Source organism: Cebus imitator, unplaced genomic scaffold (genome assembly GCF_001604975.1).
Source record: "Cebus imitator isolate Cc_AM_T3 unplaced genomic scaffold, Cebus_imitator-1.0 Scaffold45, whole genome shotgun sequence".
NCBI classification, from domain to species: Eukaryota; Metazoa; Chordata; class Mammalia; order Primates; family Cebidae; genus Cebus; species Cebus imitator.
Window position 1 is genome coordinate 7,291,856 of NW_016107360.1, and position 16,490 is coordinate 7,308,345.

Here is a 16,490-nt window from a genome sequence, read left to right on the forward strand (position 1 = left end):
AAAAAAAAAAAAAAAATGTATGAGATGTAGATATTTTAAATGCCATTAAATACCTGAAAAAATAGCCTTTAATAGTCATTTTATGTTTATAATATATTCTGTTCAATGGAGAAAAATATATCTATCTTCATTACGCTATTCCTTGCAGTGTTATTTATAATAGCAAAACTCAGAAACAAATTTCTTAACATATTAGAAAAATGATTAAGCAAATGTTGGAATATCAACTCAATGTGATATTATGTAGCCATTAAAATAACTGGATTTACTAGAAAAACTAGGGAAAATGTCTGACAATATTAACTAAATAAAAACAAAATACCAAAAACATTTAAATAGGGTACAACTATGAAAAAATACATACATATATATAGAAAAAACTAAAATGAAAACTCTTTAAATACTGGAATTATAAGTAAATATCTCCTAACCTAGTTTACTATCATGTTGTTATACTGTTCTTCAATAACACAACAAAAGAAAGAACAACTTGCTCACCCTATGTTACACATTTCTTCATCATTCATTCACTTATTCATGCATTCAACTGAAATTTATTGAGCACCTGTAACATGTCAGACATTGTTTTAGGTGCTGGGGATACAGCAAAAAAGATGAGTCTGCCCTCACTATATAATATGGGAATAAAGCTCACACTGTAATATCAGAAACAAGTAAACAACAGAATTTAAATAGCAAATGCAATGAAAAAAATAAGAATAATGGGAAAGAGTAAACAGGGTGGTAGGGTATAAAATTACTAAATGGGTTGTCTGGGAAAACCTTTTTGAAGAGATGGCTGAGTTGAGATTTGAATGGTGAAAAACTGCTAGCCACACGACAATATGGAGTAAGGGAATTCGAGGTACCTTTCACTATTCAAATTTCAGCTCAAATACTCCAAATAACTAGACAATGCCCCTAAGGCAGAATGGCTTAGTATGTTGAAGCGTTAGAATGAAGGAATCTAATGAACCAGGGTAAGAGTGGTCTTAAAGTAAGGTCAAAGCAGTAGTCAAGAGGTCACATCACCAGGGTCGCATATGCCATAGTATGGAATCTGGATTTTATTGTGATTGCACTGATTACAGTGGATAGCCATTGACAGCTACATAGAGAAGTTGTTTGCATACTTTCATACTTTACCAGCCTTTTTTATCAATAGAAGTCACATTTGCATAACACAAAATACTGAGTATAAAGTGTCCCGAGTCAGAAAGAACAGCACCGTGGCAATGCTCAGCCTGGGCCAGTATTTACAAGGCAGATTAGAGGAAAGTGAAGCTGTCATAGAAACACAGAATGGGACCCTACAGTTAAAGGGCTACACTCTGATCAAAGACAAAAACAAACACTAAGATGTCAAAATGTGAGCCCTAAAGCAATAAGTAGACTTTCTAGTTAAGAAAAGAGCAGCCTGGGGCATACAGAAAAAGTCTAGAACCAGATGACTTATTTTGAACACAAGTTAGGAACTATTAGCAGTTTCCATAAGTGAAAATCAATCAGATCTTTAGCTTTAGTTATATATATGGTAAATAACAGAATTCTCTTTATTGAGATGAATTCAATTACTCTCAGTAACTCCTTTTGTCATCTTTATTAAGTCTCAAGTTTAAAGAAAAAATCCATTGCAGAATTCCAACATAAGGCTGCTGTGGGATCAGATGAATCCTTTATGATTATTATAGATCCTCATAACCACACAGCACAGACCAAAAACAGGTCAGCAACACCTATTACAAAATTACCTATAAAAGTTTATTTCTTCCTTGGTGTGCAACATAGTTTATTTCTTCCTTGGTGTGCAATGTGCAGCAAATGCTCATAAAAAGGTGGAGAAAGGAGGAGTGCTTAATAATCAATAAAATAAATAATAATTTCCTTAACTACAGCAAGAATTATGTAAGGCCCCCTAAGTAAAAACAGAATACAATAATTTATGAACAAGTTTTTTTTGCCTCATAAAACCATTAATTTTGTCTCTGGGTGGAAAGTTTTTAAACTTCATTGTACCTGGAAATAAAATGAGATTTTTTGTTTTCCTTATAAATTGTCTAAGTCAGAATTCTGTACACAGTCTTTCCACTTTTAAACTTAACGTCCACATGTGTCAAACACATCGATGTATTTTAGCTCTTTGGTTAATATGTCTTTTTTCGTTATCTAATATTTCCTAATATTTTATTTTGTCCTCCATGGAAGTTCCATATTGAAATGCCAGTTAAAATTCATGACATTTTTGGTAAGAAAGAAATGCTTATTTTTATCCAAATGTTTTATCTTCTATATTGGGGAAAAAAAATTGTTCCTCAAATAGCATTTTAGAATCTGAAAGTACTGGAGCTTCTCAAAATGACACTAAAAGCATTCACATTTTTAAAAATAAAATTGCCAGATAATTTTTTATTTTCTAAGTTTCCTTAATAAGTATACACAACTTTTAAAATAAAAATATACACATAAATTTTTAATAACAGATGTAAAAATTATTCCAATAGACAATTCTTAAATTTTGTTACTTTGGGGTTTTAAATTATTACCATTTCTTTGTTTTTCAAAATGCTTCTGTAACTGTTAGCAACTTTATTTCTCCTCAGCTGAAGAGAAATAAAGTTGTAAAATGAGATTTACAACATAAATGTTCCATTTCAAGATTTATTATAGTTTACCTTCTGCAGTATCTAGAAAGACAACCTTAAATGCTTAAAAATATTTATAAACAATTATTATTTACAATACTTACTAAAATATACCCATTATAATTTTTCAAATTTGTTCAACAATACTTTCTTGCTTTATCAATGTTATTACACAGTAGAAATTTATTAACATTTTCTAAATCAATAACCAGTTTTAAATGTTTTCCGATATGAATTGTAATCTTTTACTGTTTCTTTTCTTTTTTCATCTAATAAACTAGTACTAAACCACTGAATTAGAAAATTATGAAACAAATCACTCTTTTGGCTTTTTTTTTTTTAAAATAATGCCTCTTTGAACTCTGTTATAATCAATTAACTTTATTTAAATATCATGGCATCCATTAAATAGAAGCAGTTATTTTAAATGCTGAAAAATGCGATAAAACTGCTATAACATGAAACTGTACTTTCTTTTCATTTCAACTACGTAAATTTTGGCCTGATTTCTCACATAAACACTGAATTAAATATTCTAAAATCCTCACAGTATTTATTTTGCATCATTAAGTTAGAAGCCTTAAAAAATATATATGTAGTTCCTATTTATAATTCTTTTTCCCTACTTAAAATTTTGTTCTCTTGGATATCCTACCTGAAAATAATTAAATGCATTGTTATTAAAATAGGCCATTTAAGATATGCCAAGACCAAAAATAAGGAAACATTCAAACTATCTAGTTTATAAACATTTCTTTTATTATTAATCCCTATTGGTTACAAACAGTTACAACTGTACGTAAATAAGAAACAGAAGTTCAGTCTATGTAATTTCTATTTTTATGTTAACTTGGGATTGAAACAATAGGTGGTAAAACAACATTTTAAAAATCCTCACTGTAAATAGTGATACACGTTAGATAATAAAGTCAGAATACTGTACTGCTCCAGGACCACAGAACATAAAAAAATCTTTAAAGTAATTGTTATTATTATATAACATATGTGTACTTTTGTGTTTGATGCTATTCTCAAACTAAACAAGTTTAACTCAAATTGAGAAAATCCAAATTACGAGTTTCAAAAACTCAGTTTTGTGAAAGAACTAAGAATCACAGGACAGTTTGAATCACAAACTAGCTAGTAAAAACTTATTAAGAATATACTTACTATGTAGCTAGTAAAACAAACTAAACAGTTCTTAATTAATTATCAGTCTTCATGTAGTGGTCTAAAGTATGCCAAATATTTTCACTTACTTGTCTCATTATCTCACAATGTCACAAGTGGGAATAATGATGGGCAGCAATAAAAAAATCGAGATTTTATTGGAAAGGCCTTTTGATTAGTTGGCAAAAATTGTAAGCACTCATTATTTGCAACTATAAATTAATTAGGGGAGTTTTATAGAATGAATGACTGGTATCACAATAACTATTTTAAAAGAAAGGAGCAAATCACTTACATTGTTCCAAGTATAGATAATTTCTTAAAAAGTGTTAGAAGAATGAGTAATAATGGTTAGTAGTAGTTGTGGAGACACAGAGAAAACAGCAATTGGATTTGCTCTAGAAAAGGGGGAAGGAATGGAAAAACACAAGGAAATAAATAAGTATAAATTGTATACTCGAATATTGGAGTGGTAGAGAACTTTTCAGGGACTTAAGAAAAGGGCTTTTTAAAATAGCCAAAATGGTAGATGATAAAGTTATATTTGGAAATGACATTTAAGAATGACTACAGAATTAAAGCATAATTATAAACAAATACTTTGTTTTCCTTTTAACTTCTTTTATTTTTAAAAGGAAATAAATATTTAAGTAAAATATTTAAGTAAAATTTTAGTTACTAATTTGAAAAATTCATGAATTATTTTACTAAATTTTATCTCATTTTTCTTACTGGACTTTTCATTTTGATTTTTATTATGGTCATAATCTATTCAGTCTTCTCTAAACTTATTGAAATGATTTTTAGAGTTTATTTTATTATTATCTTTCTCCAGATGTGTTTTACTTTCAAATTATGACTTCTAGATAGTCTTCAATTTGTAAGTGGCTTGAAAAATCTATATCTGAGAAATACACCTTTGCCTTAAAACAGTCACCATCTATAGACTAAATTAAACACAATATGCATAAAAGAATAAGCAACACGTAAAGCTTTTAATTCTGAAATGATGATCCTTAAAAATCAAAAACAGAAATTCTACATTATAATTTTATTTCCCAAACATAAAATCATAAAGTCTTTAGAACTGTCTCAAAGATTTCAACACAAAGTTAAAAAAAATTTGAAAAACATATTAAGCCATGTCTGTACAATCATTTAACTTAAACTAAAAAGTGGGGCAACTGAAGCAAACACACCATTAGTTGTCAAACAGATCTCTCCAAAATAATACCTCAGTTGAAACCAACCTTTCTTTAAAAATCATCCTATTTAGTTGACATGAGGATGCACTGTCTGGTCAAAATTTAAATTACAGGGCCTTACAAATGTAACGCTCTGGTATGGGATGTTGATGTACGGGGAGAGGCCATGCATGTGGGGTCATGAGGTATTTAAGAACTCTCTTACTTTCCACTCAATTTTGCTATTAACCTAAACCCGTTCTTAAAAAACAAAGTTTACTTTAAAAAAAAAAACAAACAAAAAAAACAGACAAACAAATAATAGAACTGGTCAAAATACAACTCTAGAAACTTGGGTTGATAGCCAGCAACAATAAAACCATGGCCAGGGATTCGTATTCTGAAATGCATAGAAATGTTAAGTGTAACGTAATTTTAAAATTTCCATTATAATACTTTCTATTAAAATATAAATTGTAAATAATTCCTAACCTTAAGAAAAAAATGAGAGATCTATGAAGTGTTAGAAAATCCTAAAATACATTCTAGAATAGCTTTAAAATATTTTAAAATGTAAATAATTAAAACTTTTCAAAATTAATTTTAAAAATACAGTAAGAGATTGGGTTGTAAAGATAATTCAAAGATTCTTTGGTTACCAATAACAAAAGAGAATAAATGTCCACTAATTGTTCTAATTTAATATATTTGTTGGCTGTGTAATAATTTTTGGTGATCAGATATACAAACACACCAGTACATTCACATGGCTTAATTATGTATATTCTTTCATGGTAAACGGAGATGGAGGAAAAAAAAAAAAAAGCAAAAAGTAAAGTTCTACTTGGCTGCTTCCATAAGAAAACCTCATTCACTCCTTTCTCTCTTCTACCCAGAAAAGATAGAAAGAGAAGAAATTAGAAGAAACATAATAATAAAGACAAATAAGTATAAGAAAAAAAAGGCCAATTGCTTTCTTCTTTCCAAAAACTAGGAAAACAAAGAGGAAAGGGGAAAGAAAGAAAAAAATATATATATATACACAGACATACACGCACATTTTTTAATATATATTTTTAAATATATTTTTTATATTTATGTATATTTTATATTATGTATATTATTAAAATATACATATATATTATAATATAAAAATATACATCTATATATTATATATAAATATATGTTAATATATTTATATATACACATATATTTTAATATGTATATTTTTATATATGTTTTCACACAGTTTTGTTCTTGTTGCCCAGGCTGGAGTACAATGGTGTGATCTTGGCTCACTACAACCTCCCCCTACTGGGTTCAAGCGATTCTCCTGCCTCAGCCTCCTGAGTAGCTGGGACTACAGGCGCCCGCCACCATGCCCGGCTTTTTGTATTTTAGTAGAGATGGGATTTTGCCATGTTGGCCAGGCTGGGTCTCAAACTCCTGACCACAGGTGATCTGCCCACCTTGGCCTCCCAAAGTGCTGGGATCATAGACGTGAGCCACCATACCCAGCCCAAAAAATAATATTTCTTAAAGTTCATGGTTCTTGTCCCTTCTCCTTTCCCAACCCACATCACCACTGGCTTAGGGTGGGATATTCCTTGTTTGTACTGCATGATAGATACAGTTGAGGGTTTGGGAAGAAATTCTTCCTACTGCAAGAGTTGGTGTGGTGAGGGAACAGTAGGGATATGAGTGGGTGGAATGGGAAACACATTTAGAGTTCCACTAAATATAGAAACTCTAAATGTATTTTCACATAGCTATAAACTGAACTTATTCTATAGTCCTATGTTTCAGAAACATTATGAGATAAAAAGGTTGTTGTGGCTCACCCTGGAACCTATAAGCCCTTTAAAATTGTTTCTAAAGAAATGTATAAACATACTTTGTTAAGATTTATACATAAATATTAAAAACGTAATTTATATATAAGCAAAATTAAATTTAAAAATCTATTTATAATTTGAGAATTGTCTCTATGTCTAAGAACTACAGCAAAGATATCTACTTTCCCCACAGGAAGCCAGTGCCTGTTAGAAAGTCCAGAAAGATAATGTGTTCAAGTAGGAAGCAGGACCATGAGGCTGGAAAATAAAAACCTTTTAAATTCAGCCAAACATAGTAACTTTAAATACTGCTCTAGAAGGGAAAGCCAAGACTACCCTAAAAAGGGAAAATGCAACCTACCTGTAGAGGCAAATAAGAAGGGCCTTAGACAGGAGTATTTTAGAGCCCACTGGATAAAGAGAATTCACACTAAAGAAGAGCGATGAACAAAACTAAGCTGTATTCTGCATCTATTCCATGCATGGGGCTTGCTTTTTATAGTTGATTCTCTTCTATATTCTCATCTGTGACTTTATTGTTATAATAAGCAGGAGTTTCCCAAGTATTAGAATCGTGAAGGGGGACAGGTAATAAGAATGCTGCTTTAATGAGGGTACAATCCTAAGACAGAGTGGTAACCCCTCAAGTGGCAGCCAAAATGGAATCTAGAAGATACCTAAGAATCTCCTAGATACAATACATTCAAGTAGTATTTTCTCTTGTTTTGTAATTTTTTCCTATAAAATATTTCTAGGAAATAGCTTCCATCTTATTGCAGGGCACAGATCTCCTTGTTTGCATGCACGACTGGACCTGCACACATACTGTCTCTCACACAAACATGCACAAGTACAAGGGAGCATCAATATTTCACATTTTTAACTGCAGGACCTACATTTCCCCCCATTAATTCCCAGTATGTCTACCTAAATAGCAAGAAGGAAAGTGGAAAAGAAATTAAAATTCATTCTTGTGCTTCCTGTAGCAGAGTTTGGGAGCAGTTACGGCCACAGTGATCACTATGATCTGCTTCATTGCCTCTGCCCGTTTTCACACATTAATGCCAAAACAGAAAAAACAATCTCAGGGTAAATCATATCTAATTAAATTACTTTCTACCTGTAATCTAGCCCCATTCAGTAGCATAATCTTCACTGAAGAAGCTGAAGTATGTTTAGACTGTATGCTTTAAATGGTAGCATAATTTGCCTTGCTATTGGCAAACATCACCACCTCTTTTATGCCTTCCTATGGAACTTTCAAGAATTGTCACACTTTAAAAATAAAAAGACCAAAAATGATCACTAGGTAAGATGGATAATCATTATTCTTTTTTGACATACAATCCCCTAGATTCTCTGAGTGAAAACTATGGCAACTGTTCTTATCATCAACTTTCTAGTTTACCATAAATAGCTCCATTCTTCACCTTTCCCATTTTCTCTATAGAAACCACAACACAACCGGAACTAAATATACCAGAAGGAACTACTATTTTCATCTCAGTTTACAGAAAGAAGAAAACAGAGAATGGATTTTGTTTTATCTCTAATATACATGTTTGCTTGCGGTAAAGAAGTGGCTTTTTGCTTCCCACGATGGTTACCTTCTGAGGAAGGTGACAGTAATTCCCTTCTTAGACTGGTTGTTGACACTACAATAGCTTCTAGATAGGAGGGAAGTTATAAAAAGAATATGAAATTAAACAAAGATCCCCAAAAAAAGAAATTAAATAAAGAATAATAAATTAAAAGAGAAGGGAGGGAAATGGGAAAGTATTGAAAAAGCCATAGTGAATGAAATTGACCTCCATTAAAATTTTAAAATACTAAAACGAAGCAGACAAAAAGGGATACACACACACACACACACACACACACACACACACACACACACAGAATCTTGAAAGAAAATTAACTTCCAGAAAATAAAAATAACTAGTGTTGCATCAATACTATGGCATTCTTTACCAAGAAGTCCAGACAAAATGTTTAAAGTTCCTGTTAGTTGTTCTACTTCATTATGTAAATTTACTTGCTTAAGAGGTAATTGAGAAATCAGAAACATTAAGTAAGGAACATTTGCAAATACTTTTGAATACAAACCAAAAATCTATGAATAATTTTAAAATGCATTTTCCTTATTCTCCTACTGAAAAACAACTTAAAAATGAATTTTAAAATAAATTTTCATTCATATGTGTAACATAAGGGGCTTTATTTTTCTTATTGCCTGTTGCTCCTGGATAATATATTAGGAGTTAAGGGCAACTCCACAGCTCTTTCTTCCAGACTACTATTTACTAAAGTTAGATGTTACAGCACCATAAGTACAGTGAAAAATGTAAGAGAATCAACAATGCTCTAACTTGAAGAGTTACATATTTCTTACCGTGTCTTTTCCACCTATGACCCCTTATTGACATGCTGGTTACTGCATTTCTTGATATTCTAGAGGAAGTTGGTGTGATTTCAACTTGAATACACCTTGTACCTTCCTTGTTAGATTTCATGGGACCATGAGGCAATGAAGCCTTTATTGCATTAGCAACCTAAGAAGAAAAAATATAGTTTGAGATCAACATTAGCAGATGTATTATCTTACCCTTAGATAAAACATGACACTAACTGTTAATGGGTTTGTACAAGGATGCTCTCCCCAAGTACTTTATAAGATCATCTATAAATCCTCTAAGATAAGAATAGGAGCTCAAAGGGAAATTCATGGTTAAAAAATATGTAAATGATAAAGTCAAAAATTTCAAAACATTCAATTAGATTTCCAAAGGCCTAATGTTAATAAATGCAGCTAAAGTATATTAAGGAGAACAATTCTTGTAAGTTAAAAAGACTGTCAGGTGTCTAGGAAATAAGTCTAATAAAAATTTTTATTTGTTACTTTTCTAAGGTACAAAACTTCCATGTATAACAAAAGCATAAATACACTGAGTATTAATGATATAATAATGAACTATGAATGGCTCTCTCTCAATTTATAGTTCTAAATTGAGAAATCTTAAATTATAAAATTTACATAAATAGGCACCTACCAGCAATGGCTCTGGATATAATTCTAGCTGGGCTCTGTATATAATATCATCCAGTGCTTTTTGAGCTAGATCCCATTCTCCATTATAACTATAAAATTAGATGAATTAAATGAAGAAATTATAATTATTTATAACTGAACAAAATTCGATGAGAAACTATCTTTACTGAAGAAAATAAAAGATCCTATTAGCACATTGCTTAACATTCTATTCCTTTTAAAAATGTATTTTTAAATCCTTGAATTCCTTTCAGTTGCATCGAAATGCCTATTAATAGCGAAGAAAATTTTATAGATGTACATTTCTTCGCTAAAGAACATGACTAGTTATAGAACAGGAATAAAAAGAGTTAAGGTAATTTCAAAGCATTTTATACTTTCAAAGCAAATCAGAGAATAATAAATTATATACCTTAGAATAATGTTCAGAACATTTTATGGTCAAATTACTCTGTAACTCCCACAGTTTTTAATGAGAATCTACAAGTAATGTGGCTTGCAGTATACTGAATAGTTATTTCTTTGCATTTTGACAGTCACTTAGAAGTATATTTGCTACATGTTACAAAATAGCAGAGCAACATGAGGGAAAAAGCGTGTGTGCATGTGTGTGTATGCACATGTCAGTGTGTGTGTATGCATATTAGTGTGTGTGTATGTGCATAATTTTCAAAGTTGTGCCAAACCCTTCCTAAAAATCAGCTAAATTACAAAAATGAACAGAGACATAATGGCTTGGTCAACTGCCAACAAAATAAAGAGGTATAAATTACATCAAGAGTGCAAATGAGGACTAAAAACTGCCAAGAACATTGCTCCCACCATAAAAACAAGATAAAGCCAAGTAATATTCAAAATTATATATAAATTCTTATGAATCCATCAAAGAGCCAAGGTGGCAAGGGCATCCAAGTAGCCAGAACCCTAAGGGGAGACAGGTGCCTCTAAGGAGAGATGGGCCACAATACAAGTAGGTAAGAAACATTTAGCTAACTTTCTTAACAAACTCCTAAAAGCCAGAATGCGTACCTCATGGGCTAGCTTGAGAATACAGAATCTCTAAAAGCACAACCAAGTGGGAGCTTGTATCTACCATAGGCTCTTCTCCATAAACCTTCTTTAGGCACTCACAAGAACAACTAGAAACAGGGCAGGTCAGAGAAAACTGCCCTTGATGGTATAGGCCTGAAGGAAAAGAGTGACCACTCCAGTAAGAAAAGTACAACCCCAGCCCTATGCCTTTATCATATGGAACAAAGGTTTTAAAGCCTTTGGAGAAAGAGCAGCAAACCCTCTCACCCCCAGGGCACAAGTGAAGATCAATTCGGCTCTGACGGCAAGAAAAAGAAAAAACAAAAGCAAAAAAACCTCTCATTCTATGCTGAGATCAGTAGAGGTGTCATCACTGAAGAATGGGCAGGACCACTGAGAAACTCCCACCCCTGAGATCCAGGGACATGGGATCAGTCTAAAACTGAGGCTGGACCAGGACAACAGAGAACACTATCTCCCGCACTTCCCCCCAAACCGGACCACCACCAGGCTAGTGCAGACCCAGAACCAATCAATAGCACTCTGCTACTGGAGGAGGGGGCAGGAACATGGAGAGAAATCTACCTGCAGTGAAGGCATATAAGGAAGGCAGAAAACTAAAGATGAAGCAGGAATACTAAGGAAAACCTTCCAGCAATCCAGCTCTCCACCTAAGTACCAGGTAGCACTAGAGGAATTTGAAGTAGATGGTGCCCTGAGGGTAACCGTAACAACAAACCCAATCCTAGCTCACTTCTGCTTACAATAACTCTACTAGCAGCCTAGAAGAGCCATGCCCATTTTCTGTCATAAATATTATTTACCTCCGTCTCTACTGTCCTACCTCTGAACACAATCATGAACACTCAAAAATTACAAGGCACATAAAAAGCAAAACAAACAAGACCAACCCTGTCAAGAGAAAAAGCAAGCAACAGAACTAAATTCATAGATGACCTAAATGTTGAAGTTAATTGGGAAATTAAAATAACTATGACTAATATACTAAAGGGTCTAGTGGAAAAGATGGACAACATACATGAACAGATGGAGATTTCTGCAGAGAGATGGGAACTACAAGAAAGAGTCTAATGAAATGGTTAGAAATAAAACACAGTAACAGAGATGAAGAATGTCTTCAGTGGTTTCATTTCTAGACTTAACCTAGTCAAGGAAAAAAATCAGTAAACATGAAGATACATCCAACAGAAATTACTCAAACTGAAACACAAAGAAAAAGAATAAAGTAGATCAGAGCATCCAAGATCTGTGGGATATGTTAATGGTCTAACACAGGGTTAAGAAAATTTTTTCTTAAAGAGCCAGACAACAAGTATTTTAGGCTTGTGGGCCATACGGTCTCTACCACAACTATTCAATTCTGTCATTGCAACAGAAAAACAGTCATAGACTATACATAAACAAACAGACATGACTGTATTGCAAAAAACTTAACAAAAACAGGCATCAGGACAGATTTGGCCCAGAGGCCATAAATTCTGCCTTCAGGAAGTTTATACTCTACTAGAGAAAATTATAAGTATTAAGTGAATATAATGCAAAGTACAATGAGATACGTATAATAAGAGAATTATAAAGTAAAAGGTAGGGCTCAAAGACAAATACCAGTACCTAAGACTGAAACTTAGCACCAATATTAGAAATTAATAGAAAGCTAATATAAACTATTTCTAATCAAAGAGGCTCTGAAATGATTTTTAAGAGCTAAAGTTTCTGGCAATGGAAAAAAGATTTATTGAGGAAAAAAAACTATTTAGAAATTATAGCAAAAAAAAAGTAGTGAAGAAAGGGACTATGAATGTATTTAAGTGTTACTAATTTTCATTTCGTCCTTGAATTTAAGAAAGGTGATAAAGTGTTTTAATTGGTTAAAAATTCTTCAGAAGTTTAAAAGGTATGTTTTAAACTAAACATATCTTTTAGATAAAAAAAATTTTAGATATGTTTTAAAATATTAAAACTATTATCAAGATCTTCATATTCGTTCACAAAAAGTATGCAAATCACTTATATATTGACATTATAATACAGTGACAATAGATTAACAAACTATAATTTTCCAAAGAAATTAAAGGTTTGCTTTGTATATGGTAAGATACTTACAAGGCAAAATAAATCCCTGTTAACATTTGGACCATGAATCCTGAAGAAACTGGTATCCTACTACTTATACCTTTGTATTTTCTTACATGTTGTCGAGGATATCCACAAACACAGATTCTAAAAAAAACAAATGTATTTGTAAAACTGGTAAAAATTTAGGTAATTTATTTTAACATTTATAAGCCAACAATGTACTAGGTACACTTTCATAACAAACCTAATATCTATAAAACAAAGAATCTTTCCAAACATAACATTTGTCTGTAACATATTCCTGAGTAAGTTATGCCAGGAAAAAAAAAAAGTATAAAGCTAGAGGTATGTTGATATCTACAGTAAGTGAACCAGATTCACTTACTAGTTAGTTCACTAATTTTGGTCAATTATCAATAATTTTTGGGAACTGCTAAACCTATTACATGAAACTTGGCACTGGCTGGGCCTAGGAGGTAGAGGTTGCAGTGAGCCAAGATCGCACCACTGCACTTCAGCCTGGGTGACAGAGTGAGACTCCATCTCAAAAAAAAAAAAAGAAAAAGAAAACAAAGAAAGAAAGAAACTTAGCATTATTTGTCATAAATAGATGTGTGATATGATCCTCAATTCCTGACAAAGTTCTTGACACAAACTGCAGGTTCCAAAAAAATTCTATAAATTGGACTCAAACGTCATACAATATACTATAATAAACTTCAGATAGATTACAATTGTTAATGTTTAAAAACCAAAAAGGGATTAAAACATAGGCAAATAGTTACATACTCTTTGCATGCTGCCTAAACATGACAACAAAGGTAGAACCCTAAAGAAAGATCAATAGATTTTACTTTTTTTTTTTTTTTTTTTAAGAAACTACTATAAACAAAATAATATGTAAAGAAATATTTACTCTATGGCACATGTATACCTATGTAATAATCTGCAAGTTCAGCACATGTATCCCAGAACCTAAAGTAAAATAAAAAATTTAAAAAAGGACATGGAAACTAAAAAAAAAGAAAAGAAAAAGAAAGAAAGATTTATTTATTATTAGTTTTTTTAGAGTCAAGGTCTTGCTCTGTTGCCTAGGCTGGAGTACAATGGCATGTTCATGACTCACTGCAGCCTTGAACTCCTGGGTGCCAGCAATCCTCCCATCTCAGCCTCCTGAATACAAGTGCATGTCACCACACCCAGCTGTTTTCTAAAAAAATTGTTTTTGAGGAGCACCACCAAATCCAAGATGGTGGCCAGCAGGAGGCTGATGAAGGAGCTTGAAGAAATCCGCAAATGTGGAATGAAAAACTTCCGTAACATCCAGGTTGATGAAGCTAATTTATTGACTTGGCAAGGGCTTATTGTTCCTGACAACCCTCCGTATGATAAGGGGGCCTTCAGAATCGAAATCAACTTTCCAGCAGAGTACCCATTCAAACCACCGAAGATCACATTTAAAACAAAGATCTATCACCCGAACATCGATGAAAAGGGACAGGTCTGTTTCCCAGTAATTAGTGCTGAAAACTGGAAGCCAGAAACCAAAACCGACCAAGTAATCCAGTCCCTCATAGCACTGGTGAATGACCCCCAGCCCGAGCACCCACTTCGGGCTGACCTAGCTGAAGAATAAGGACCGTAAAAAATTCTGTAAGAATGCTGAAGAGTTTACAAAGAAATATGGGGGAAAGTGACCTGTGGACTAAAATCTGCCACGATCGGTTCCAGCAGGCGTGAGCAGAGACCCCGTGCAGTGCATTCAGACACCCCGCAAAGCAGGACTCTGTGGAAATTGACACGTGCCACCGCCTGGCGTTCACTTGTGGCAGTTACTAACTTTCTACAGTTTTCTTAATCAAAAGTGGTCTAGGTAACCTGTAAAGAAAGGATTAAAAATTTAAGATGTTCTAGTTCTGCTCTCTTTGTTTTAAAAATCACTGCTTCAATCTACTTCAAAACAATGGTGTTTCTTTTCTTGTCCAATTTTATCCAAAATCTTCAAGTTACATTTAGCCCATAAGGTTTATAAAAAAAAGTAAAAAAAAAAAGTTGTGGTACCCTTTCTTCCCTACCCTTGCCACTCCCACTTTTTGGCAGTTTATTTTTCACTTACTTACTTCCCCAGACCCAGGCTCCACCTCCTTCACAAAGAAGAGACAGCCCTGGCGGTCCTGGTGGCTTTTTCTCACATGTGTGGGACTGCTGCCCAGGGTGGGAGCTGGTTTAAATTCTGATTCCAGTTTATAATATCCTTTTTAAAAATCTAAAAACAAGCAAACAGCTACACCCCTCTTCAGTCCTCCTCCCCGGTTCTTGTGTGAAACTCCAGCTGATGTTACCACAGCAACATCAGTTAATTGGGCAAGCCCTAATGTCAGTGTGTGTGCCTGACCTCTGGTCTGGCCTGCACAGAGAAACCCTATAACCACAGGTCTGTGGTGGCCCTGAAAGGGGGGGCCTGCTAGTCAGGAGGATGCTGTGCACACTGTGTGTGATGGATCTCGCCAGAAGGGCTCCTGTGGTCCCAGGTTGGCACTCCTCTCTGCAGCCATTTTAGAAGATCTGCTGGTCCTTGCGAGCAAAGCTACAGCCAGAATGTCCATTTGAAATTCCCAGCTCATCTGTAACTGAGCTCCATCTGAATGTGCCACGGAGCTTACTCTCCATTTCCTCTGTGCAGCAGCCACAGCCTTCCCTTGGCACACTATGACCCTTTGCAAGACTGGAATTGGGAGGACTCAGCTAGTTAAAGCACCAGTCCGGGGTTGCCGGGGTCCCTTCCGGCCCCTTCCTCCAGAGCAGCTGGTCCAGCCCAGGAACAACATGGACTTCCCTCTCCCTTTGGACTCAAAGCCTTTGCAGAGTCAAGCTCCACTTGAAGCTCACTCAGTAATATCCTTTCAATGTGTTTTATATTGTTTTGACTGCCTTTTTTTATAGAAATAAAAATGACCTTAGAATTTACCATCAGAAAAAAAAAATTGTTTTTGAGATGGGGTTCTTGCTATGTTGTCCAGGCTTGTCTTGAACTCCCAACCTCAAATGATCCTCCCACCTCAGCCTCCCAGTCACTGGGATTACAGGCATGAGGTATCACACTCAGTTCCAGAAATACTTAATAGTGAGGAATATTTAAGAAATACTAAAGTTAGGGAGTATTCACTATAATAAAAAGGAAACAAGAGTCCAACATAGGAGACCAATTATATAAATCATTCAGAGAATACTTTAGAAATTAAACATAATATTTGAAAATCTATTTAAATGACAGAAAAACTGTACAAAACAGATACAGCATAATCCCATTTTGCAATAAACAAATAGATGTATAGGATGTATCACTGCAAAAAGAAGATTAAAAAGTCATAGTTGGCCGGGCGCGGTGGCTCAAGCCTGTAATCCCAGCACTTTGGGAGGCCGAGGCGGGTGGATCACGAGGTCAAGAGATCGAGACCATCCTGGTCAACATGGTGAAACC

The 16,490-nt window shown here is 33.7% G+C and overlaps 2 protein-coding genes across 5 annotated transcripts in view; one reads left to right on the forward strand and one right to left on the reverse strand.

Annotated features, from left to right (window-relative positions):
- The window catches only part of FAM126A (family with sequence similarity 126 member A), a 132,912-nt gene that overhangs the window by 10,630 nt on the left and 105,792 nt on the right, over positions 1 to 16,490 (reverse strand). For all 4 annotated transcript variants that reach the window (XM_037737900.1, XM_017526973.2, XM_017526976.2 and 1 more), the window contains 3 exons: positions 13,037 to 13,153; positions 9,882 to 9,969; positions 9,224 to 9,383 (listed from right to left, as the gene is read on the reverse strand). In XM_037737900.1, coding sequence (XP_037593828.1) covers positions 9,224 to 9,383; positions 9,882 to 9,969; positions 13,037 to 13,153 — 365 coding nt within the window. The remainder of the gene's footprint in view (positions 1 to 9,223; positions 9,384 to 9,881; positions 9,970 to 13,036; positions 13,154 to 16,490) is intronic.
- LOC108303203 (ubiquitin-conjugating enzyme E2 L3-like) lies at positions 14,235 to 14,962 on the forward strand. The gene has a single exon (XM_037737901.1). The coding sequence runs from the start codon at positions 14,259 to 14,261 to the stop codon at positions 14,643 to 14,645; it is 387 nt and encodes a 128-aa protein (XP_037593829.1). The 5' UTR covers positions 14,235 to 14,258; the 3' UTR covers positions 14,646 to 14,962.